At 36.4% G+C, this 26,018-nt stretch overlaps 1 protein-coding gene across 9 annotated transcripts in view; it reads left to right on the top strand.

Annotated features, from left to right (window-relative positions):
* Positions 1 to 26,018, top strand: part of PALS2 (protein associated with LIN7 2, MAGUK p55 family member) — a 114,634-nt gene that overhangs the window by 68,292 nt on the left and 20,324 nt on the right. For all 9 annotated transcript variants that reach the window (XM_007981869.3, XM_073009047.1, XM_073009045.1 and 6 more), the window contains 4 exons: positions 12,963 to 13,094; positions 14,963 to 15,062; positions 15,393 to 15,461; positions 17,871 to 18,032. In XM_007981869.3, coding sequence (XP_007980060.1) covers positions 12,963 to 13,094; positions 14,963 to 15,062; positions 15,393 to 15,461; positions 17,871 to 18,032 — 463 coding nt within the window. The remainder of the gene's footprint in view (positions 1 to 12,962; positions 13,095 to 14,962; positions 15,063 to 15,392; positions 15,462 to 17,870; positions 18,033 to 26,018) is intronic.

Here is a 26,018-nt window from a genome sequence, read left to right as displayed (position 1 = left end):
AGGAACCCTGGCATAACAGTAACCTACAGCCAGGTATCAGAAGAACCATAAAGTCTTTGATTTATTAATCTAGCAAACATTTCTGACAGCTGTCATGTTCAGGCATTGTGTTAGGCCCTGGGAGAGGATAAAAATGCAGTCCAGATCACCTCCAGCTTAGTGTTTGTGTGATGGATGAAATGACTGATGAGGCCAGAAAAGAGAATGGGTATAAAGAAAATCTTGGACCCCTGGTTTGCACACATTTGATCTGTATTTTAAAACTAATTTTAGGTAAACTAGATAATTGAATGGGAAAATGTTTTAGTTATAGAGATTGTCTAGGCTCAGTATGTTAAGTGAATTCAAAAAGAAGAGACATGAGATTATGTAACCAGGTGGCAGATATTTGAAGGTGTGAGGTGATTTGTGAACAACAGCTCTAATGAATGGTTAAAATGACCACTTAGGTTGAAATACCAGTGCCGCCAATTATCAGCTTACCTTCTCTGTGCTTCATTTTTCTCATCTATATAGTTAGGGAAAAATTTGTTTTCTCAGAAGTTTGTTATGAAGATTAAATGAGTTAATTCATGTAGTGCTGTCACGGCAACACCTGGCACATAGTGAGTGTTCAAGAAGTGGCTGCACTTCTGTGGTGATGAGGCAGTAGTGGTAAAATGGAACCGTAAAGAAAGAGTAAGAAAGTAATTGCAGAGGAAGAATTGAAAAGGATGATAGTGTTGGAACCAAAGAGAGGGTTTTCTTTTTTTTTTTTTTTTTTTTTTTGAGACAGAGTCTCGCTCTGTCGCCCAGGCTGGAGTGTAGTGGCCGGATCTCAGCTCACTGCAAGCTCCGCCTCCCGGGTTCACGCCATTCTCCCGCCTCAGCCTCCCGAGTAGCTGGGACTACAGGCGCCCGCCTCCTCGCCCGGCTAGTTTTCTGTATTTTTCAGTAGAGACGGGGTTTCACCGTGTAGGCCAGGATGGTCTCGATCTCCTGACCTCGTGATCCGCCCGTCTCGGCCTCCCAAAGTGCTGGGATTACAGGCTTGAGCCACCGCGCCCGGCCCCAAAGAGAGGGTTTTCAAGCCTAAGTAATGTAGAAGTAGGTACCTCTAGTGTTCAGGTTTATTCCAGAAATGTATTGTTTGATATATGAATGAAATTATAAGTTTTCTTACATAAGATACTGCCAGTGTATCTTATTTCATATTGTTAAAATGAGAGCTTAAAAGTCTAGTTCTTACATTTCTGTACAGTTATTTGAAATAACATTTCATTGAATGTCTATTTTAAACTGTTCTTTCAAAGGTAAGGATAGATTATTTAGTCATGAATATTAGCATGTAAATTGAACTTCTGAAAATAGATAGGCTTGTAATTAACTTCGGTTGAAATGAAGGTAGTTTCGTGGTCCTCAAGGAAAAGAATTGTGAAAAATAAATGATATTAGTACTTAGACATTTCATATCAGTAGTACCTCTCAGGCTACCTTTATTCCTCAGTTGGCAAATTTTGATTTGTGACACCTGAGGCCTTATCTTGGACTTGCGTAGGTTGGAAGAGTAAAATCTAGAATTTACGTATTTTATTTATTATTATGTGTTAGTTGTAGTAGGAAGATTTTATTTTCCTTCTGTAGTCCAAACTCCAGACTTCTTCTAGCTCACCATGGCTATAATAGACTTTTACAGGCAAAATAAAATTTTAGAGTATTAATAACTAGGGCTTTGGCCCAAATTCCTACATAGATTTTGCATCCAGTAAACTAACTGAATACGATGAAATGCAAGGATATTTAGCCTTGGTTTAAAGATAAGTTTTCCCCGTTCCATACCCTCTCAAACTCTGCTTTTCACTTAGCATTTAGAGCTGGGGGAATAAATTAATGTAGGAGAGGAGGAGTCTTAAAAGCCTGAGGCAACCTGAGGCCTGTCTTGCCATAAAGAAGAGGAGAAACTATAACATGAAGGCTTCCAAAAGAACATTCAAGTTGAGACTTTTTTTTTTTTTTTTAATGAAAAAGGGAACGTTACTCATATGCTGGAATCATAGACATAAACCAGGGCATCTGCAAACCGTGGGCATCCTATTAAGATGCTAGGGAAGCAAGGGCATTTTGGCTCTTCAACTCTTTCAGTAAAATCTCCACCATGTAGTGCTGTGGAGCTTGTCTCAGGTCTGGATTGCTGCAAGAGCAAATGAAAGCCAAGAACTCTTCCGTACCACGGTAATGTTTTTCAAAAGCATAGTTAGTAGATTATCTTTATCAGAATCATTTCAGGTGCTTGGTAAAAGTCCAGAATCTGCTATGGGACATAAGTATCTATATTTAAAGTTTGAGGACCAGAGTGAGTTAGAAGTAGCCAATTCTGAAGTTCTTCAACTTATATATAGCTTAGATTCCCAGAGGCTATTCATAATTCCATTTGTTTATTAAGGCCAACTGATAGGAATTCTCTCTTATTCTTTGGAACCAACATGACCTGGACAACTGGAAACAATATAACAAAATATATTACAGGACTATTTCACTCAAGGATATTCATTAAAAATTCTCCACAAAGTATTAGCAAATCAGATTTGATTGTGTGTATAACAAAGATAATACAACATATCCAAGTTAGATTTATTATCCCAGGTATGCTAGGAGAGTTTCATATTAGAAAATCCATATGTAACTAAGCACATTAACAGACGAAAAGAGAATAACCTCAATGGAGAATTTGATAAAATTCAATGATTTTAAAAAATGATTAGTAAATTAGAAATAGAAGAGAAAAGCCTTAATTTTATTACAAAAGAAAAAAAAAACTAGAACAAACGTTATTGTGAATTAACTAATGTTAGAGGCTTTCCCTTTAAAGTCAGAAACTGGCCTTTCAGCTGGTCTGCCTGAGACCTCTAGTACCAACCCCAATACTGCACGAAGTTTTATTTCCACTCACGAAATTCCACTTCCGTTTTCATTATAAAATGAAAAAGCCTTCACAAACCGAGAAAAACTTGCCAAATTTCAAGCACAATTGTGCATTGGTAAAAAGGAACTGCCCTCAGATGATGCAGCAAACATTATCTATTGCAACAGATGATTAAAAAAATCTTTAGTTCTCCTGAAAGAAAGTAGGAATAAGCAATATCTCTGATATTAAAGAGGTATGTTTACAAACCAAGGAATGGTGATCTACACTAACAATCCCAATGTTCAGACATTTCTAGCAGCAAACACTTTGACCATTATACCAGCTGTGCTGAGACAAAGCAGCTAACAGAAATGCCACCCAGTGTCTTAAACCAGCTTGGTGTCAACAAGCTTAACAAAACTGGCAGAAGCTGGATAGGAAAGTACCACTTACTTTTGGGGAAGTGGTGATCTTGTTCAGAATTTTGATGAAGCTTCCAACAATGAGGCAAACTGAATTGATTCAGCTTCTAAAAAATAATAAAATTTCAAGAATTTTAGCTGCTTTTAAAATGTTTGTTTTATATATGATAAAATGTAAACCTATGATATTTTAAATTCCAAGGCCCTTGGACACTGGGACAATGCTACTTTTTAATTATTGATTATACACAGTTATTTATTTGCAATTAGTGAACCAGAAAATAGTTTAAAACAAAGATAAAGGCTTTGCCTAGTTAAAAAAAAAAAAAAAGAAAGAAAGAAACTAGAGAAGGATGCTCACTAGCAGCACTTCTACTTAATATTTTCTTGAAGGATACATAAGTACAGTATGACAAAAATATAGAAGCAAAATGTTTGGAAAGGAGGCAATAAAACTTTTTGTTTACAAATATGAGTTTTTGCATAGAAACCCCTCAAAACTACAACTTATTAGAAATAATAAGAGTTTACCAAGGTACCTGAAAATAAGATTAAGACACAAAACTCAATTGCATTTCTGTATGTCATCAGCAAACATCTAGAAATGTAACTATGACATCATTTATAGTAGAGTCAGAGAATGTCACATTTATGTCTAGGAATAAATCTAACCTAAAAAATTCAAGACCTCTACACAAAGGAATTATGAAGAGGATCTAAATAAGCAGGTATATCATGTCATGGACAGGAAGACAATATTGTGAAGATGTTGATTTTTCACGCATTGACTTGCAGATTTAATGGAATTCCAGTCAAAACAGGGTTTTCCATGGAATTTGATAAGATGAATAGCCAAGACACTTTTGAACCAGAAAAGCAGGAATGGGGTCTGATTATTAATGTTTAGGAATTAAGATACTGTGATGTTGGCATAGGAAGAGAGAGCATGATCAGTGGACTTTTAGGGAACTCAGAAAGAGACCTACACATACATATTACTTTGATATGACAGAGATAATGTCTTTCAATGTGGAAAGGAGAGATGATTCAATGAATGGGGGGAAACTGGTTATTCTAGGGATACTGTTTGAAATTGTGTTTCATTCTGCATAGAAAAATCAAGTAAAAGGGGACATGTGTTCAGTAAACATGTAAAGATATATTAAAAATCATAATGTGATATACCATTAAGTTGGTAAAAATTATAGCTGTGAATCAACAGCATCTTTTCTACATTGTTGGTGGCAGTGTGTATTGTTATAAACACATTAGGAAGAAAAGTTTAATAATGTCTCTTAGAGTTCAATATTCACATATATCCAGCTGCAATAATTCCCTAGAGCAATTCTTATGTATGTACAGCTGGAAACATGTTAATAAGCATGTAAACCCCAGAAGATTACATGCATATAGCATGATACTTTAAGTTTAAAATAACTATATAATTTTAAAGAGTACATATAGACACAATAGAACTATATACAAAATGAAAAGCAAGGAGTTTGTGAATCCAAGATTCAGGGTGAAGTGTGCCTTGGTTGGGGAAACCAGAATGATGGGATGGGATGGAATGAGGGCAGGAGAATCAAGTAGGATTTTAATGTTAGTTTTAGGTGGCAAGTGCGTAGCTATTATATTACTAAAACTAATTAAATCAACAAAAGCAGTCCTTGCATAAACCAGTGATATAAACATAAGAATTATGGTTAGTATAATTTTGACCTAGGTTAGTAGTTAGTAGATTTTTTTTTTTTTTCTTCAACAGAATCTAGCTCTGTCACCCAGGCTGGAGTGCAGTGGTGTGATCTTGGCTCACTGCAATCTCCACTGCCCGGGTTCAAGCAATTTTCCTGCCTCAGCCTCCCAAGTAGCTGGGACTACAGGTGTGTGCCATCATGCCTGGCAAATTTTTGTATGATTTTTAAAATGAAATTTTCTATTTGGCTGAGGCTTGAATTTGTGGCCCTCAGATATTTATCAGAGAGGAACATGGATTGCCCTTCAAAACTTTTTTAACCAAACATATATTCTTGTTACCTTGCTGTTCTCAAAAATGTGTGTGTACATCTGTATGTGACCAAGTAGACCAAGTTCATACACTGAAAATTTTTAGAAAAAGCATCCTTCCTTTTTTTTTAGAAAAAGCATCTCAGCTAGTGTTGTGGAAAATCTCTTAGCAATGATAATCACTTTGTTCACCATCTTGTCACTCACTCTGAAGTGCAGATTCAGATGGACCTGGAACTATGATTTAAGAACTAGGTTCTATAAGCAACATGTGCACCATGTTAAGCCAACACATTCCCAAATGAATTACTAGCCACCTTCTGATTTAACATCAGGATCAAGGTGGAACTGATTTTCTAGCCATTTCATCCATTTAATTTTTTCCCCACTAATTATTGTCATTTGCATAAGCATAGTGTATTCCTGTGCCATGTTTTCTCAATACTTCTACTGTTTTTATATTTACTTTTAAAAATATCCTTGAGATAAAGTTTATATAAATAAAGTGTGCAGTTTGATACATGTGGACATACATAATGTACCCGTGAAATCAACACAATTGAGATGATGAACATTCCCAGAAATTTATTTGTGTCCATTTCTTTTTATTTCTTTCTTTTTTGAGACAGGGCCTCACTCCTTCACCCAGGCTGGAGTGCAGTGACATGATCACAGCTCGCTGCAGTCTCAGCCTCCCAGGGCTCAAATAATCCTTCCACCTCAGCCTTCTGAGGAGCTGGGACCACAGATATGCACCACCACACCTGGCTAATTTTTTTTTTTTTTTTTTTTTTTTTTTTTTTTTTGTAGACACAGGGTTTCGCCACGTTGTCCAGGCTGTCTTGAACTCCTGTGCTCAAGCAATCTGCCCGCCTCAGCCTCCTAAAGTGCTAGGATTACCAGCATAAGCCATTGCTCCTGGCCTCCCAGCTTCTTTGTGTCCACTTCTCATTCTTCCCTCCTGCTCCCTTTTTCTCTCCCACCCCTGACTCCAGGCAGCTACTGCTCTGATTTGTCACTTTAAATTATTTTGCATTTTCCATATTTTTATATAAATGGAATACATGTATTCTTTTTTGGATATTGTTTGATTCATTTGTTTAGCTTCCCTTAGCATAGTTGTTTGGGGATTCATTCATGTTATGTGTATTGATAGTTCATTTATTTTTATTGACAAGTAATATTCCATTGCATGGCTGTAGCACAGTTTGTTTATCCATTACCTGGCTGATGAACATTTTTTTTGTTGCCAGTTTGGGGCTTTTACAAATAAAGCTGCTATGGACATTTACATTTAAGTCTCTTGAGTATATACCAGGGGTTGAAGGATTGAGTCATATGGTAGGTATATGTTGAACTTCTGAAGAAATGACTAAACTATTTTCAAAAGTTAGTATACCAACTTAAATTTCCACCAACATTGTATGAAAGTTCCAATTACTCTGCATTTTGAACAACATGTGGTATGGCCAGTCTTTAAAATTTTAGCCATTCTAATAGTGTGTAGTGGTATCTCATTGTGATTTTAATTTGCATTTTCCTAATAACTAATAATATTGAACATATTTTTATGTGTTTATTTGCCATACTTATGTGCACCTTGGTGAAGTGTCTTCAAATCTTTTGTCCATTTTTTGTTGAATTGTTTTTCTTAGTTTTGAGTATTCTTCATGTATTCATGATACAAGTGCTTCATCAGAATTGGGATTTGCCAAGACTTTCTTCCAGTCTCTATCTTGTCTTTTCATTCTCTTAACAATGTCATTCAAAGAGCAGAAGTTCTGAATTTTTATGAAATCCAATTTATCATTTTTTTTCTTTGAGTCATCCTTTTGTGGCTTTATTTAAGAAGTCTTTGTATAACCTAAGGTCATGAAGATTTTCTCCAATTTTTTTTCCTACAAGTTTTACAGTTCTATCTGTGCTGTACATCTGAGTCTATGATACATGTACTGTATGTTAATTTTTATATAGGATGTGAGGAAAGGATCAAAGTTATCTTTTGCATATGAATATTCAATTTTTCCAGCTCAGTTTATTGAAAAGACTATTTCTTTCATCAAATTTGGAAAAACTTTGACAGTAGTTTCTTCAGACATTTTTTCTATTTTTCTGTTTCTTCTGTCCTCTGGTGACTTTAGTTACATGAATATTAGGCCTCTTGAAGTTGTCCCGTGGCTCGCTGATTAGTTCATTTATTTCAGCCTTTTTTCTCTGTATTTTTCATGTTGGATATTTTCTATTGTTTTGTCTTCAAGTTAACTGATCTTTTCTTTTGCAACTTCTAATCTGCTATTAATCACACCTAGTGGGTATTTTTCATCTCAGATATTTTGGCTTTCATTTCTAGAAGTTCAGATTGCGTCTTTTTTATATCTGCATGTGTTTAATAGACTTAATCCTTCCTATAGTTTCTTGAGCCATGAATATAATATGTAAAGTTAAAACAATTACTGTAATGCCCTTGTCTACTAATTCTAGCATATTTGTCATTTCTGGATCACTTGATTTTTCTCCTTGTTGTAGGTTATATTTTCCTCCCTCTTTGCATGCTTGGTCATTTTTGATGGGCTGCCAGGCATCATGAATTTCACCTTGTTGGGTACTGGATATTTTTGTATTAGAAATACTCGCTTTTTTTTTTCTTCCAACCTTTTTTTTTTTTTTTTTGAGTCTCACTCTGTCACCAGGCTGGAGTACAGTGGCGCAATCTCGGCTCACTGCAACCTCTACCTCCTGGGTACAAGCGATTCTCCTGCCTCAGCCTCCCAAGTAGCTGGGACTACAGGCACGTGCCACCAGGCCCAGCTAATTTTTTTATTTTTAGTAAAGATAGGGTTTCATCATGTTGGCCAGGATGGTCTCGATCTCTTAACCTCATGATCCATCTATGTCAGCCTCCCAAAGTGCTGGGATTACAGGCATGAGCCACTGCTCCCGGCCCTTCCAACTTTTAGGCTCAAGAGGTGTGTGTACAGGTCTGTTACATGGATAAATTACATGTTTCTGGAGTGTAGTGTACAAATGATTTTGTCACCCAGGTAGTGAGCATGATACCTGATAGGTAGTTTTTCAGTCCTCACCCTCCTCTTATCATCTGCCTTCAAGTAAGCCTCAGAGTCTGTTGTTCCCCTCTTTGTGTCGATATATACTCAATGTTTAGCACCCACTTACAAGTGAGAACATGTAGTAATCTGGTTTTCTGTTCCTGCATTAATTGGCTTAAGATAATGGCCTCCAGCTATGTACATGTTGCTCAAAGGACATGATTTTATTCTGTTTATGGCTGCATAGTATTCCATGATGTATATATGCCAAAATTTCTTTATACAGTCCACCATTATTGGGCATCTAGGTTGATTCAATATCTTTGCTGTTGTGAAAAGTGCTATGATGAACATATGTGTACATGTGTCTTTATGGTAGAATGATATATATTCCTTTGGGTATATACCCGGTAATGGAATTGCTGGGTCAAATGGTAGTTCTGTTTTAAGTTCTTTGAGAAATCTCCAAAATGCTTTTCACAGTGGCTGAACTAATTTACATTTCCACTAGCAGTTCCCTTTTCTCTGCAACTTTGCCAACGTGTTATTTTTTAACATTTTAGTAATAACCATTCTTAACCTTTGTTCTAGGATACAAATGATTCTTTTAAATCTTGCTTTTTAAGATTTATTAGATATGATTGCAGGATGTAGTTTAGCTCATAACCCTTCTCAGTATTCACGGCCTGTGAATTATGAAGGTTTTTCCACCTGGCCTGGTGAGAACAGAAACTATTCTTAACCGTATACAGCTTCCCTATATTGTTCCCTGTAATGCTTTCAAATGATTCTTTACCATCATTGAGGAAAGAGTTACACAGAGAGAGGGTGCAGGTAGCTTCCTCATACACGTGCATTGATTAAGTACTCAGCTGAAAACAGAAGGAGTCTCTCACAATTGTCTCTGAAGTCTTTCCTCACTGATACTGTGTTCCATGCACTGTAACCACCTTGATCTCCCAGGTCTCCCAGTTCATCTCCTGAACTTGGAGACCATCAGGCTTCACCTTTCTCCCTTTCTGAGTTGCAGCCTGGAAACTCTCTGTCCTGTTAGCTGGGGCAGTTGTGTAGCTCATCTTGTTTCTTCCCATCTTTTGGGATCACTGTCTTCATTGCCTGATCTCTGACATCTTGAAAGACATTGTTTCACATATTTTATCAACATAGTTTTTAGTTGTTTCAAGTTGGAGGGTCCTTGTTACTTCATCTGAATCCAAATGGGAGTCATTTATCCTTATTACCTTAAAAATTTAATTTTTGTATAGGTGAATCATTCCTCATGGTTTGAAAATCAAAAAATGTAAATATGTATTCAGTTGAGATCTCCCTCTGAATCCTTCCCACTACCAACCTAGTCCTCATCCCCCCACCAGTACAAACTATGCTATTAGTTTATCTTTCCAGAATTTCTTCATTCATATGCGAGTAAATAAAAATTACATATCCTTTTTCACCTTCCACCTCCTTTTTCATAGAAAGGTTGCATAGTATACATGCTATCCTGAACCTTATTTTTTTTACTTAACTGTCTATCTTGAGGATATTTCCTTATTGGTGCATACACTTCCTGTTGACACACACCACCTACACACACTTTTTTAACGACTAAATATAGTGCCACATCATGTAGACATACCGTCATTTGTTTAACGAGTTCCTTTTTGTTAAACAAGTAGGTTGCTTCCAATCTTTTGCTGTTAGGAATAATGTAGTCTTGTGCATAAGTCATTTTGGATGTATCTGCATAACATAGCTGTTGAATACATTCTCAGACATGGATTACTAGGTCAGAGGGTTTATGCATTTGTAATCTTGATAGCTATTGTCAAATTGGCCTCCCAAGAGGTTGAACCATTCTTCCACAAGCCTTTTAGAAAGAAAATGCCTATTAACCTACAGTTCTTTTATAGAAGGTTATAAAATACAAGGATTTCTGCTAATCTGATAGGAAAAAAGTGTTAATAAAGTAGTTTTAATTTGTATTTCTACTCTGAATGAGGTTGTTGAACATCTCTTATGCTTAAAAGCCATTTGTACTTCCTTTTCCTTGTACTTTAAATTGTTTTGGTCATTCAGTTGTTTTTAGTAATAAGAATATGAAATAGATATTTTAGTAGGTGGTGTTTAGTCATTTCTTAATGATGAATGAGCAGTTAACATCCATAGCCTATAAGTGCAACACTTTAAATTGCATTTAATAAAATATAATTATACTAAGTCTAGTCATATCTTTAATGGTTTTAGAGTCATTACAAAATGGTTAGATCAAAGGTTGGGTTAATTGATTTTTCAGAAAAATTTTCGAAGTTCAAAGTAAAATCAGGTTAATAGTCAGAGTTTTTGACCTTAAGACTAATGTTCTAAAACTACTTTAATAAATGAAAAAAAAATTAGAAATTATTCTAGAGATCTTTTACCTTTGAGAGATGTGGTTTGTATTCCACAAATAATGGCATGTCCATAACAATTCCATGGATGTTGGAGGAATGAATATTTGAAATTTGGACTATCTTGTAAAGTCTGAGCTTTATGGTTACAAAATATATTCTGTTCCACACATAAGAATGGCAATCACATTCGTGGTTAGATAACAGGATTCTCTTGCTATTCTTCAATCATTGCATCTTTCTTGAGAAGTAAGGAGTATGCAGGTATTTTTATAACTTTGCATACCAATCCTTTCTTTCTGCCTGATGTCAAATACCTTTAACTTTTTGTTCTATCATTTGTAACTTGCAGGTATTATACTTTGTGGACAGTTAATTAGGGAGGTAGTTGCCTTACCAAATGAGTGAAGTAATAAAATGGTCTAGTAGTTTGTTTATATTTTCTTAATTTATTATAAATTAAAAGTCTGGCTTTATTTATGCAATTACAAATATATTTTTAGAGTTGCATCAGTATGGAGAGGCATCCAGCACACATCCATCAGGTATGCTGTCATTCCAGAACATTCTCTGGTACTTCATTTTTCTGTCTTATCAGCCAACTAAATTTTCTTTGATTAAATTTAATTATTTTGGTTTTTTCCTGTTGTCAAAACATGGAGCTGCATGACATTATCAAGTTAGCCAATTGTCACACTTTAGCAATTTTAATGTTTGTATGCTTGCTTTTTAGATCTAAAACTATATATCAGGGAAAAAATTATTGACTTACTGATTTAAGGATTAATATTTAGCTTTTCTAGAGTAGTTGAAAATGTTCTGAATGCTTTCCGTGAAAATCATCTAATTATACATAACTAAGATTTTATTACATGTTCCCAGATTTAGTTATTTTAAAATTATTTTGTATGCATTGATCACAGTACTTTTACCACACTAATAATATAATATGTCTACTTGTGTTATTTGAATTTTGTTTGGTTACAGAAGTATGATAAACAAATAGAAAAAGAACATTGTTATTTTGACTAATTGTGTGCTTTCTTGCTACAGTTTACATGCTGATTAATGCTAAGGCAGTTCTTTAGAAGATAACATTTGAATTTCTATAAATATGTATAAAACAAGTCTGTTTTAAGAAAGCAATTGGGCTGGGCACAGTGGCTTATGCCTGTAATCCGCATACTTTGGGAGGCCGAGGAGGGCAGATCACTTGAGATCAGGAATTTGAGACCATCCTGGCCAACATGGTGAAACCTGATCTCTACTAAAAATACAAAAATTAGCCAGGCGTGGTGGCACATGCCTGTAATTTCAGCTATTTGGGAGGCTAGGCAGGAGAATCACTTGAACCTGGGAGACAGAGGTTGCAGTGAGCAGAGATCACGCCACTGCACTCCAGCCTGGGTAAAAGAGTGAGACTCTATCTGAAAAAAGAAAAAAGAAAGCAATTGGTCTGAACTTTCCATCAAATACCAAAAATGCATAATTTAATTAGAATTTAAATTACAGCAAATAAGCCAAATAGTCCCAATTTTGGAGATCATAACTAACAGTGTTAACTGACATACTTTTATTAATAAAGCAAATGTGAAAGAAATGTATGTACACAAATGAATTTAAAATGGAAAATAGTTTCAAGACTTTTTCAGTATTTGTCTTACAATGAATTTAATGTTGATCATTTAAATTTAAGATGAGCATATAAATCAGAGCAAGATGATTCAAGAAAAGTATTTAAAGACTACCAAATATATTTCATATCTGACTTCGACATGAACTTTCATTGTTTAATTTTGGTTTCAGGGCCTTTTCACAAAGTTCTAATACATCTGAAATATAAACCTTAAATCAACTACCTATATTATTTCAGGATGTTAATTGGATCATAGCATTTGCTTGCTTTAAGAATTATGCAGTGTTGGTTGGAAAATCAAGTGAAAAGATTGAAGGAAAGTGGAAGAATGGTGGGATAGAATGATTATCAAACTCTTGATGATTTAAAGTTAGATATTAGAGATGAAGTTTTATTATCTTTGATACCAAAATCTGTTAATATTCTAATAACTTGATTTCCATTTATGCGAGACAAGTTCATTATCTGAAGTACTAAATACATTTTCAGTTACAATTAAATCAGTGGTTTGACAAGAATTTTTTAAATTCAGTGGAAGTGATATAACTGTAGTATTTTTAATTGTGCTGTGTGTTTTAGGTATTTGTGAAGTGTCATTTTGATTATAATCCATATAATGATAACCTAATACCTTGCAAAGAAGCAGGATTGAAGTTTTCCAAAGGAGAAATTCTTCAGATTGTAAATAGAGAAGATCCAAATTGGTGGCAGGTTAGTATGCTTCTCAGAAGTTCCTCAACGACTTTTCTAATTTTAATCTTAGATCTGGTTAATATCTGAATATTCAGGAAGAATATTAGCATTTGTTACAATGATTTTTCCCACATGAACATCTCCTGCTTCATGGCTACTAATTTTGTGGACATAAGATCAAGTTGGAAGGGAATTTGCAAGTAGCTCTTAATAAGTACAGAATTAACCAGCCTGTGGCACTAACCAGTTGGTTTAGGGAATAAACCAATTGGTTTTTTTCACATGGGTAATTGCATTAAAATATGCTATTGACCAAGAAGAACTCACTTGGGTCATCCCTTTTAAAAAGATATTTGGGTTTTGTTTATTTTAAGTAGGAGTCTTTTACTATGAAGTAGGTCTTTCTCTTGTCTCCTCTTCCTCATGTTCGTTCATAGCAAGTAAAGCATAATTTCTTAAGGTCTTAATGTCTATTTGCTCACCTCTTCTCAGATACTGGGAAATGGAGGTTCACTCTATCAGTTTTGTTAGGTTTTGGATTAAAATCTGTGTATATGGAAAGAGATGTGTATTATCACTGCATTTTTCCCTCCTTTTTTCAGAAGATCTGTTTAATGGTATTCTTTTTTCTTCTCCTAATGTAGCTTTCAGAAACCCCTAGCAGCAGTAATAAGTCTGTTTTTGTAATTGTTTATATTAGCTAACAACCACAGTATTCAGAACTGGAGAAACTGACAGGAAGTCTGAAATGCCTTAAACTATCAAAGCAAATGAGAGTTTTACTAAAGAACAAGGAGTAAGAGGAAAGGATCCAGGATTTAGCACCAAATTCTAAAATTAACTGAGATATTGGTAACTCACATTAGCTCTAAAATATAGATCTACTTCTAAGGAGAAACAAATCACAGAATGAGAGCAATCTTACTAATGTGTCCTTAAATTTAAATTAAGACATTATTACGTATAGGTGCACTGTGTGTTGAGACAGCTAAGAAATGGGTAAATTAAACAGAATCTATGATTTCAAGAGGTTTCCCCTGAACTTTTTAGATCCCTCATTTAAAAAATCTCTCTGTGGCTGTGTCCTTTATTGAATTATTCTAGTTTTCCTTCTTTTTTCTTTTTCCTATGAATGCAATCTCTTAGTTTTCTCTTCTAACCTCAATTCTTCTCTCAATTTCTCCCTGCATTTTGATGGTTGGTTACTTTAATTCTGTTTTTCAGGATTTTAATTGCTAAAAGTTATACTAGATTTTCTATGCTAGTTGTAAGGTTAGAAATACTAACTTTGTGAGCTACATCACTAACAGCCAGTTCTCCAGCCACTGTTTTAAAATATTTCTTTGGAGCTTATTTTAAAAGTTAGCTATTTCACGTTAGGTAAAGTTTTGCCTAGTTTAAATTTACAAACTCTTGGGATATTCATACTCCTGGTAGCATAGATTAAAATCTACACTTTATATTCCAAATAGTATCTTTTTCATTTGACTTGGCCTGAAATACCAACGTAGTAGGATTAAGGTTGACAGTAAATGTCTTTTAAAGGGTGCTAGATAAAATGTCGTGTTAATACATCTTATTATAGAATAGCGTTTATTTTCCTTTTCCAACTTAGTATTATAAATAAGTTTAAGCAATTTAACTTGTATTTTGGTCCCCAAATTTCACTACCAGATATCAGATATGAAGAATTTTAGGTGCCAATTGATTCCTCAGTGCTGAATTGTTTAAGTATCTTAACTGACAATGCTATGGATGTAAATCTCAAGGTTGTTTTTAAAAGCAAATATGACTTTTTTTTTAACTGACCACTGCTTGTCCTACTTAATAGAATATGGTCTCAAATTTTGGTCACTGAGATATACAATTCGTTAATTTGATTCTAGGCTAGCCATGTAAAAGAGGGAGGAAGCGCTGGTCTCATTCCAAGCCAGTTCCTGGAAGAGAAGAGAAAGGCATTTGTTAGAAGAGACTGGGACAATTCAGGTGATGAGCTCGACAAAATAAGTAACAAGCAGTCCTTTGTGACCACCTTTCTTTGTCTCTTTTGTCTAAATAAGCAAATGCATTTATTTAAAATATGTCTAGAATGAATCCCTCCCTCTGCTTTAGCTCTCATAAGTAATCTTTTTGATCCCGTTCTGCCACCTGCTGGTAGAGTATCAAAATTCAGTGGCTTAACTCACCCCCACCCTCTTTTGCTTCCTAGGATGCAACATTGGGAAGATAATTCTCCCACCCCTATAAAATACTACAGGGCAATTTTTTCATGTTCTGACATACTACTTAAGTTATATTTGTTTTATCATCCTTCAGGACCTTTTTGTGGAACTATAAGTAGCAAAAAAAAGAAGAAGATGATGTATCTCACAACCAGAAATGCAGGTAGGTTTTAAATATTTTTTGAGAAGTCCAAGTGAAGTAGCTATATGTCATTTAGTGTGGCATAAACTCTGAATATACAGCTTTAAGTGAATGTAATTCAGATTAGTACCTAGTTGCAAGGGACTGGCATATGAACACATGGTGCAATATAATATAAATTATTTAAATCCTGGCATTATATATACTACAATGTGCTTTATTTTGTGAGTATAGTTTATAACAAAACAAATTGGTTAGGATTTTTACTTATCTTAATGAAGAAGCAGTATTATAATTGAAACTATTTGTCCAGAGAATTTTGAAATAGTAATTTATGTGCCATTTCTAAAGGGTAGAATGCCTTTGTCAAGATGTTAAGAGTTATGTTTAAGGGCAACTGTATCCTGCTATAACACTGACCATGGTACTTTTAGAAAAATAGCACTGGACCACATGAATCTTGGTCTGATATAATAGAATTCCTTCTTAAATCTTTTAGTCATGCAGAAAGAAATATTTTTAAAAAGAAAGATATGGTAACTGTGTGAGATGATGGATATGTTTAATAGCTTGATTGAGGTAATCATTCACAGTGTACACATTCGTGAAAACATCAAGTTGTACACTTCATATACAATTCCTATTTGTCAGTTATACCTCAGTAGAGCTGAAAGGATTTTTAAAAATAATTTAGACTAAAACCCCAGACCTGTATTGGCTACTCATTTGAAGTTAAAAATAAATAAATAAAAAGGAAGGAAGGAAGGGAAAGAATGGAAACTACTATATTTATTCTTCCCAGTTGCAGAGGATGACAGGAGTAAAAAGCAGCTCTATGAATCAGAAATTTCTGGAGGCTTAATCAAAGCAGTTGGCAATTTTAAAAGTACTTTCTTGACTTCAGAGCTACCTGTATGCTGGTAATAAAGTAAACAGCACACCCTAAAAGAAAATAATATAGAAGGCAGAAGTAGGCTTGTTTTCTCTTAATATTGGTTTAATCTACTGTGGGGAAATTGTGCAAAGAAGGAGTTGCTATTAGGATAATAAGCTAAGGAAGGAGTGTTATTACTACAGATTGAGAGTTACAGTAACAACAAGTAATATAATATTTCAGATCATCACTTTGGCCCTATTATTCATGAAATATATGCCCATAAGGCTTTTTTGCAAAATAGAAAATTAGTAATTTGCCCACTATGATTATACTTTTGGATTATGTTTCTAGTGAAAACAGTGGATCTAAAATTTGTTTTATATGTAAATTTCAAAATCTTAATATTTAAATGTATGTTGTCAGTAAATGTCAGTATGTTGAATTTTCTAATCAAACTGATAATTGTAGATTTGCCATACAATATTCATTTATATAATTGGAAGGTCACTCGTTCCATGGAACTTAAGCAACCACACTAGGTTTGCTCCTGTCCTCTGTATTTGATACATACTTTCTATATAAACTGGTCTGTAATTTGATTATTTATATTAAAGGATTTCTACTGACAAATCGATAGTAGATTTTAGTGGATAGAATCTCTGATAAATAAGGATAAAACATAGAATTTTTCTAGCTTGATTAATCAGACTAATTTTTTCTTTTTTTTTTTTTTTTTTTGAGACAGAGTCTCGCTCTGTCACCAGGCTGGAGTGCAGTGGCATAATCTCAGTTTACTGCAGTCTCCACTTCCTGGGTTCAAGTGATTCTCCTACCTCAGCCTCTCGAGTAGCTGGGACTACAGGTGCGCACCACCATGCCCAGCTAATTTTTTGTATTTTTTTAGTAGAGACAGGGTTTCACCATGTTGGCCAGGATGGTCTCGATGTCCTGACCTCGTGATCCCACCACCTCGACCTCCAAAAGTGCTGGGATTACAGACATGAGCCACCATGCCCGGCCCGATTAGACAAATTTTTAAGGGCAAATGGATGGACCAGGTGTTTAAAGCAAGATATAAAATAATTTACTGGGCCAGGCACAGTGGCTCATGCCTACAATCCCAGCACTTTGAGAGGCTGAGGCAGGAGGATCACTTGAGGCCAGTAGTTTGAGACCAGCCCGGGCAACATACCAAGATCCCATCTCTACAAAAGAAATTAAAAATTAGCTGGGTATGGTGGCCCATGCCTGTGGTTTCATCTACTTGGGAGACTTCCTTCAGCCCAGGAGTTCAAGGGTACGGTGAGCTAAGATTGCAACACTATATTCTACCCTGGGTGACAGTGAGCCCTGGTCTTAAAAACAATAATAAAATAATTATTGTTTATTGTACTTTACCAAATTTGTAAAAACAAATCTATGCTAAGTGGGTACAAATCAAGTGATATTTAACTATCAAGACAGCTAAGCCATTACTAGACAGAATTGCAGAGATTTCTTTCATGTATATAAAAGATGACTAAATATATATTCCTATTTGCTTTTTCATTTAGAATTTGATCGTCACGAAATCCAGATATATGAGGAGGTAGCCAAAATGCCTCCCTTCCAGAGAAAAACATTAGTATTGATAGGAGCTCAAGGTGTAGGCCGAAGAAGCTTGAAAAACAGGTTTATAGTATTGAATCCCACTAGATTTGGAACTACGGTGCCATGTAAGTTTTCTGTGTTTTCCTTGCTATGCAATTGGCAGGAAAGAGTATGGGCATATGGAGGAGAGGGGGATTATTATCGTTAATTATTGCTATTCCCAAATAAGTTTTCTTTATTGCAGTGAAAATGAACAAGTAAAAGACATTGAAAAATTTAGTAATTCTATAGCTGTTGTGAAATAGTGCTGCAGTGCTGTTGGCTTGCTGTCTGGTGGCAAGTGCTTCTCTGAACTGTTCAGTTCGGAAATCTTAGAATTAAATGCCTGTATTTAAGAATTGTGGCAAGATAGGCATTTAGGATTTTCTTGTACTGATGTCTATCTAAAAAGTTGGATTTTTCAGCCATTTTAGTGTAAAGAAAAGGGGAAAGCTTCTGACCCTCAGACGTAGCCAGTGTGGCAACAGCTGTATGAATTTACGTGGCCTGGCTTGTAGCTCTCAGTCGTGCAAGATCATAAACCTGATTTTTGATAGCACATCAAGAGTGATTCATCTTTTACTGCAGGCAGCATTAATTAAGGTTACAAAGTCTGATATATAGAATAAAATAATACTGATGAGAAGTATAACCATTAAGTGAATCAAACACTCATTTTATGGTCTTTGCATTCATTTCTCTATTTGCATATTTACATAGAAAGTTTAATAATCAATGTCAGAAGTATGCTTGATGAGAATGGAGTTAGATCAAGGAATTGGATGATGTTAGTGACTTACTGTAGTGACTAATACACATTTGTCTATAACTGTGGGGACTATTATACATTTGTCTTTGTTTTTGAAATACATGAATCTTTACTTGTGAACTTAGATGTTCTCTCCCTTGAAGAAAGCAGGAGATAAGCTAACGTTGCTTTCTTAATTCCCTTTGCTATGCTTCTATTTCTGACCCAGCCCCCTTTTAATACGGCATTCCTTTAGGTATATTAATGCCTTCAAGCTATTTTGAGTCAAATCCTAGCCTAACTTTAACCCCATCTCTTTTAATTGAATTTTAGAGTTTCTCTGGTTTTGTCCAGTATATTTTGGGTTTAATTCTCAGTGAGTACTCTTATTGCTAAAATTCTTAAAAGTTAGGGAAATAGCCTTGTCATTGCCCCCATGTGCTGCTTGTAATTCCTTCAGAGTAAGTCTGATTCTACTGTAGGCATTGTAAAACACTAAATTTAGACAAATCCTAGTAAAGTGATTAACAAAACAAAAACTTCACTGTAATCAAAGTATGTTAAAGCTGCAATTGTGAAATAAAGAAAAAGTTTTTTGCTTTTATCAAATTAATATGTGCCCAATATTTTCGGCAAGTAGTTCTTAAAGATATATAATGAGGGAAAAAATAACCCCTTCTCTTCCCCTGCCTCACCACGGGTTCACTTATGAAAAACAGTCACTTTTCATTGGTTTTGCTATTTCTTTTGGTAGTGTTCCATATTTCTTAATAATGTCTTTAGTCCGCTGTTTTCTGCTGTATCCAGTTTAGGCCTTATCTGTTGACTTCTTGACTGTCCTTCCAATATAAAGATAGCTGTATTTTCAGTTAGTTCAATTTTACTTTCTTGAATAGGCCTTTCCCCTTCTGTGACCCAGGAATCTGTGGAGTTCTGTTTTTCCTTATACTACCTGATTTTATGTATATGTATGTACAATTTTTTGTTGTTTTTTAAACTAAAGACTTGTTTATCCAGTAAGTTGTATTTGTTTTTTTTTCCTGGAGACCTCTGTCTCAGAACCCTGTCTTTCTGCTTCAATGAGGACTACATGCTGTCTCTCTGGCTGCCCACCTGTTAACACTGGAGTAGTTCCCTTTGTTGTTATCCTGGGTTGAAGCTGTTGTTCCTCCATCCCATTCTTTCTCTTTCTTGGTTTATCACCTTGTTTTGCTGGGGTACATCCTCTTGTATGTGGAATGTAATGTCTGCATCTTTGTGTTTTAAAATGTGTATTTTTTGCTCTTTATTTGACTAATTAGCAGAGAATAGAATTTTGGATTGTAAAATTCAAAAGCTATTACAACGTCTTCATCATCGCCAAAAGAATCTCTGTACCCATTTCCCACCAACCTCCTCATCCCCTGCTGCTACGAGCAATCATGAATCTTTCTGTAAAAATAGATTTGCTTATTTTGTACATTTTATATACTGGAGTTATACAATATGTGGTATTTTGTGACTGGCTTCTTAACATGTCAGATCTCATCTGTGTTGTAGCATGTATCAGTACTTATTTTCTTTTTTTTATTTTTTATTTTAATTTCTGCAACTTCTTTTATTTTTATTTTTATTTTTAATTTATTTATTATTATTATACTTTAAGTTGTAGGGTACATGTGCACAACGTGCAGGTTTGTTACATATGTATACTTGTGCCATGTTGGTGTCCTGCACCCATCAACTCGTCATTTACATCAGGTATAACTCCCAATGCAATCCCTCCCCCCTCCCCCCTCCCCATGATAGGCCCCGGTGTGTGATGTTCCCCTTCCCGAGTCCAAGTGATCTCATTGTTCAGTTCCCACCTATGAGTGAGAACATGCGGTGTTTGGTTTTCTGTTCTTGTGATAGTTTGCTAAGAATGATGGTTTCCAGCTGCATCCATGTCCCTACAAAGGACACAAACTCATCCTTTTTTATGGCTGCATAGTATTCCATGGTGTATGTGTGCCACATTTTCTTAATCCAATCTGTCACTGATGGACATTTGGGTTGATTCCAAGTCTTTGCTATTGTGAATAGTGCTGCAATAAACATACGTGTGCATGTGTCTTTATAGCAGCATAATTTATAATCCTTTGGGTATATACCCAGTAATGGGATGGCTGGGTCATATGGTACATCTAGTTCTAGATCCTTGAGGAATCGCCATACTGTTTTCCATAATGGTTGAACTAGTTTACAATCCCACCCACAGTGTAAAAGTGTTCCTATTTCTCCACATCCTCTCCAGCACCTGTTGTTTCCTGACTTTTGAATGATCGCCATTCTAACTGGTGTGAGATGGTATCTCATTGTGGTTTTGATTTGCATTTCTCTGATGGCCAGTGATGATGAACATTTTTTCATGTGTCTGTTGGCTGTATGAATGTCTTCTTTTGAGAAATGTCTGTTCATATCCTTTGCCCACTTTTTGATGGGGTTGTTTGTTTTTTTCTTGTAAATTTGTTTGAGTTCTTTGTAGGTTCTGGATATTAGCCCTTTGTCAGATGAGTAGATTGCAAAAATTTTCTCCCATTCTGTAGGTTGCCTGTTCACTCTGATGGTAGTTTCTTTTGCTGTGCAGAAGCTCTTTAGTTTAATGAGATCCCATTTGTCAATTTTGGCTTTTGCTGCCGTTGCTTTTGGTGTTTTAGACATGAAGTCTTTGCCCATGCCTATGTCCTGAATGGTACTACCTAGGTTTTCCTCTAGGATTTTTATGGTATTAGGTCTAACATTTAAGTCTCTAATCCATCTTGAATTAATTTTCGTATAAGGAGTAAGGAAAGGATCCAGTTTCAGCTTTCTACTTATAGCTAGCCAATTTTCCCAGCACCATTTATTAAATAGGGAATCCTTTCCCCATTTCTTGTTTCTCTCAGGTTTGTCAAAGATCAGATGGCTGTAGATGTGTGGTATTATTTCTGAGGACTCTGTTCTGTTCCATTGGTCTATATCTCTGTTTTGGTACCAGTACCATGCTGTTTTGGTTACTGTAGCCTTGTAGTATAGTTTGAAGTCAGGTAGCGTGATGCCTCCAGCTTTGTTCTTTTGACTTAGGATTGTCTTGGAGATGTGGGCTCTTTTTTGGTTCCATATGAACTTTAAAGCAGTTTTTTCCAGTTCTGTGAAGAAGCTCATTGGTAGCTTGATGGGGATGGCATTGAATCTATAAATTACCTTGGGCAGTATGGCCATTTTCACAATATTGATTCTTCCTATCCATGAGCATGGTATGTGCTTCCATTTGTTTGTGTCCTCTTTGATTTCACTGAGCAGTGGTTTGTAGTTCTCCTTGAAGAGGTCCTTTACATCCCTTGTAAGTTGGATTCCTAGGTATTTTATTCTCTTTGAAGCAATTGTGAATGGAAGTTCATTCCTGATTTGGCTCTCTGTTTGTCTGTTACTGGTGTATAAGAATGCTTGTGGTTTTTGCACATTAATTTTGTATCCTGAGACTTTGCTGAAGTTGCTGATCAGCTTAAGGAGATTTTGGGCTGAGACAATGGGGTTTTCTAAATATACAATCATGTCATCTGCAAACAGGGACAATTTGACTTCTTCTTTTCCTAACTGAATCCCCTTGATTTCTTTCTCTTGCCTGATTGCCCTAGCCAGAACTTCCAACACTATGTTGAATAGGAGTGGTGAGAGAGGGCATCCCTGTCTTGTGCCAGTTTTCAAAGGGAATTTTTCCAGTTTTTGCCCATTCAGTATGATATTGGCTGTGGGTTTGTCATAAATAGCTCTTATGATTTTGAGGTACGTTCCATCAATACCGAATTTATTGAGCGTTTTTAGCATGAAGGGCTGTTGAATTTTGTCAAAAGCCTTTTCTGCATCTATTGAGATAATGATGTGGTTCTTGTCTTTGGTTCTGTTTATATGCTGGATTATGTTTATTGATTTGCGAATGTTGAACCAGCCTTGCATCCCAGGGATGAAGCCCACTTGATCATGGTGGATAAGCTTTTTGATGTGTTGCTGAATCTGGTTTGCCAGTATTTTATTGAGGATTTTTGCATCGATGTTCATCAGGGATATTGGTCTAAAATTCTCTTTTTTTGTTGTGTCTCTGCCAGGCTTTGGTATCAGGATGATGTTGGCCTCATAAAATGAGTTAGGGAGGATTCCCTCTTTTTCTATTGATTGGAATAGTTTCAGAAGGAATGGTACCAACTCCTCCTTGTACCTCTGGTAGAATTCAGCTGTGAATCCATCTGGTCCTGGACTTTTTTTGGTTGGTAGGCTATTAATTATTGCCTCAATTTCAGAGCCTGCTATTGGTCTATTCAGGGATTCAACTTCTTCCTGGTTTAGTCTTGGAAGAGTGTAAGTGTCCAGGAAATTATCCATTTCTTCTAGATTTTCCAGTTTATTTGCGTAGAGGTGTTTATAGTATTCTCTGATGGTAGTTTGTATTTCTGTGGGGTCGGTGGTGATATCCCCTTTATCATTTTTAATTGCGTCGATTTGATTCTTCTCTCTTTTCTTCTTTATTAGTCTTGCTAGTGGTCTGTCAATTTTGTTGATCTTTTCAAAAAACCAACTCCTGGATTCATTGATTTTTTGGAGGGTTTTTTGTGTGTCTATCTCCTTCAGTTCTGCTCTGATCTTAGTTATTTCTTGCCTTCTGCTAGCTTTCGAATGTGTTTGCTCTTGCTTCTCTAGTTCTTTTAATTGCGATGTTAGAGTGTCAATTTTAGATCTTTCCTGCTTTCTCTTGTGGGCATTTAGTGCTATAAATTTCCCTCTACACACTGCTTTAAATGTGTCCCAGAGATTCTGGTATGTTGTATCTTTGTTCTCATTGGTTTCAAAGAACATCTTTATTTCTGCCTTCATTTCGTTATGTACCCAGTAGTCATTCAGGAGCAGGTTGTTCAGTTTCCATGTAGTTGAGCGGTTTTGATTGAGTTTCTTAGTCCTGAGTTCTAGTTTGATTGCACTGTGGTCTGAGAGACAGTTTGTTATAATTTCTGTTCTTGTACATTTGCTGAGGAGTGCTTTACTTCCAATTACGTGGTCAATTTTGGAGTAAGTACGATGTGGTGCTGAGAAGAATGTATATTCTGTTGATTTGGGGTGGAGAGTTCTATAGATGTCTATTAGGTCTGCTTGCTGCAGAGATGAGTTCAATTCCTGGATATCCTTGTTAACTTTCTGTCTCGTTGATCTGTCTAATGTTGACAGTGGAGTGTTGAAGTCTCCCATTATTATTGTATGGGAGTCTAAGTCTCTTTGTAAGTCTCTAAGGACTTGCTTTATGAATCTGGGTGCTCCTGTATTGGGTGCATATATATTTAGGATAGTTAGCTCTTCCTGTTGAATTGATCCCTTTACCATTATGTAATGGCCTTCTTTGTCTCTTTTGATCTTTGATGGTTTAAAGTCTGTTTTATCAGAGACTAGTATTGCAACCCCCGCTTTTTTTTGTTCTCCATTTGCTTGGTAAATCTTCCTCCATCCCTTTATTTTGAGCCTATGTATGTCTCTGCATGTGAGATGGGTCTCCTGAATACAGCAGACTGATGGGTCTTGACTCTTTATCCAGTTTGCCAGTCTGTGTCTTTTAATTGGAGCATTTAGTCCATTTACATTTAAGGTTAAGATTGTTATGTGTGAACTTGATCCTGCCATTATGATATTAACTGGTTATTTTGCTCGTTAGTTGATGCAGTTTCTTCCTAGCCTTGATGGTCTTTACATTTTGGCATGTTTTTGCAATGGCTGGTACCGGTTGTTCCTTTCCATGTTTAGTGCTTCCTTCAGGGTCTCTTGTAAGGCAGGCCTAGTGGTGACAAAATCTCTAAGCATTTGCTTATCTGTAAAGGATTTTATTTCTCCTTCACTTATGAAACTTAGTTTGGCTGGATATAAAATTCTGGGTTTAAAATTCTTTTCTTTAAGAATGTTGAATATTGGCCCCCACTCTCTTCTGGCTTGAAGAGTTTCTGCCGAGAGATCTGCTGTTAGTCTGATGGGCTTCCCTTTGTGGGTAACCCGACCTTTCTCTCTGGCTGCCCTTAAGATTTTTGCGCTCTTATTTTTTGAATTTCCAGCTTTTCTGCCCTGCTTTTTCCCCATCTTTGTGGTTTTATCTGCCTCTGGTCTTTGATGATGGTGATGTACTGATGGGGTTTTGGTGTAGGTGTCCTTCCTGTTTGATAGTTTTCCTTCTAACAGTCAGGACCCTCAGCTGTAGGTCTGTTGGAGATTGCTTGAAGTCCACTCCAGACCCTGTTTGCCTGGGTATCAGCAGCAGAGGCTGCAGAAGATAGAATATTTCTGAACAGCGAGTGTACCTGTCTGATTCTTGCTTTGGAAGCTTCCTCTCAGGGGTGTACTCCACCCTGTGAGGTGTGGGGTGTCAGACTGCCCCTAGTGGGGGATGTCTCCCAGTTAGGCTACTCAGGGGTCAGGGACCCACTTGAGCAGGGAGTCTGACCCTTCTCAGATCTCAACCTCCGTGTTGGGAGATCCACTGCTCTCTTCAAAGCTGTCAGACAGAGTCGTTTGCGTCTGCAGAGCTTTCTGCTGCGTTTGTTATTGTTTACTGTGCCCTGTCCCCAGAGGTGGAGTCTACAGAGACAGGCAGGTTTCCTTGAGCTGCTGTGAGCTCCACCCAGTTCGAGCTTCCCAGCAGCTTTGTTTACCTACTTAAGCCTCAGCAATGGCGGGCGCCCCTCCCCCAGCCTGGCTGCTGCCTTGCCGGTAGATCACAGACTGCTGTGCTAGCAATGAGGGAGGCTCCGTGGGTGTGGGACCCTCCCGGCCAGGTGTGGGATATGATCTCCTGGTGTGCCTGTTTGCTTAAAGCGCAGTATTGGGGTGGGAGTTACCCGATTTTCCAGGTGTTGTGTGTCTCAGTTCCCCTGGCTAGGAAAAGGGATTCCCTTCCCCCTTGCGCTTTCCAGGTGAGGCAATGCCTCGCCCTGCTTCAGCTCTCGCTGGTTGGGCTGCAGCAGCTGACCAGCACTGATCGTCTGGCACTCCCCAGTGAGATGAACCCAGTACCTCAGTTGAAAATGCAGAAATCACCGGTCTTCTGTGTTGCTCGCGCTGGGAGTTCAATACTTATTTTCTTTCCCTTGCTAAGTGATTGTTACATGGCTGTACCACATTTTATCGATATATTCATCAGTTGATGGACATTTGGATTGTTTTATTTTTAGCTATTGTGAATAATGCCACATTTGTATACAGGTATTTGTGTGGACATATGCCTATTTCTCTTGGGTATATATACCTAGGAATGGAATTTGTAGGTTATATGGTGACTATATGTTGAGCCTTTAGA

The sequence above is a fragment of the Chlorocebus sabaeus genome, chromosome 21 (genome assembly GCF_047675955.1).
Source record: "Chlorocebus sabaeus isolate Y175 chromosome 21, mChlSab1.0.hap1, whole genome shotgun sequence".
Lineage (NCBI taxonomy): Eukaryota > Metazoa > Chordata > Mammalia > Primates > Cercopithecidae > Chlorocebus > Chlorocebus sabaeus.
This window is presented reverse-complemented; position numbering and strand designations above follow the sequence as displayed.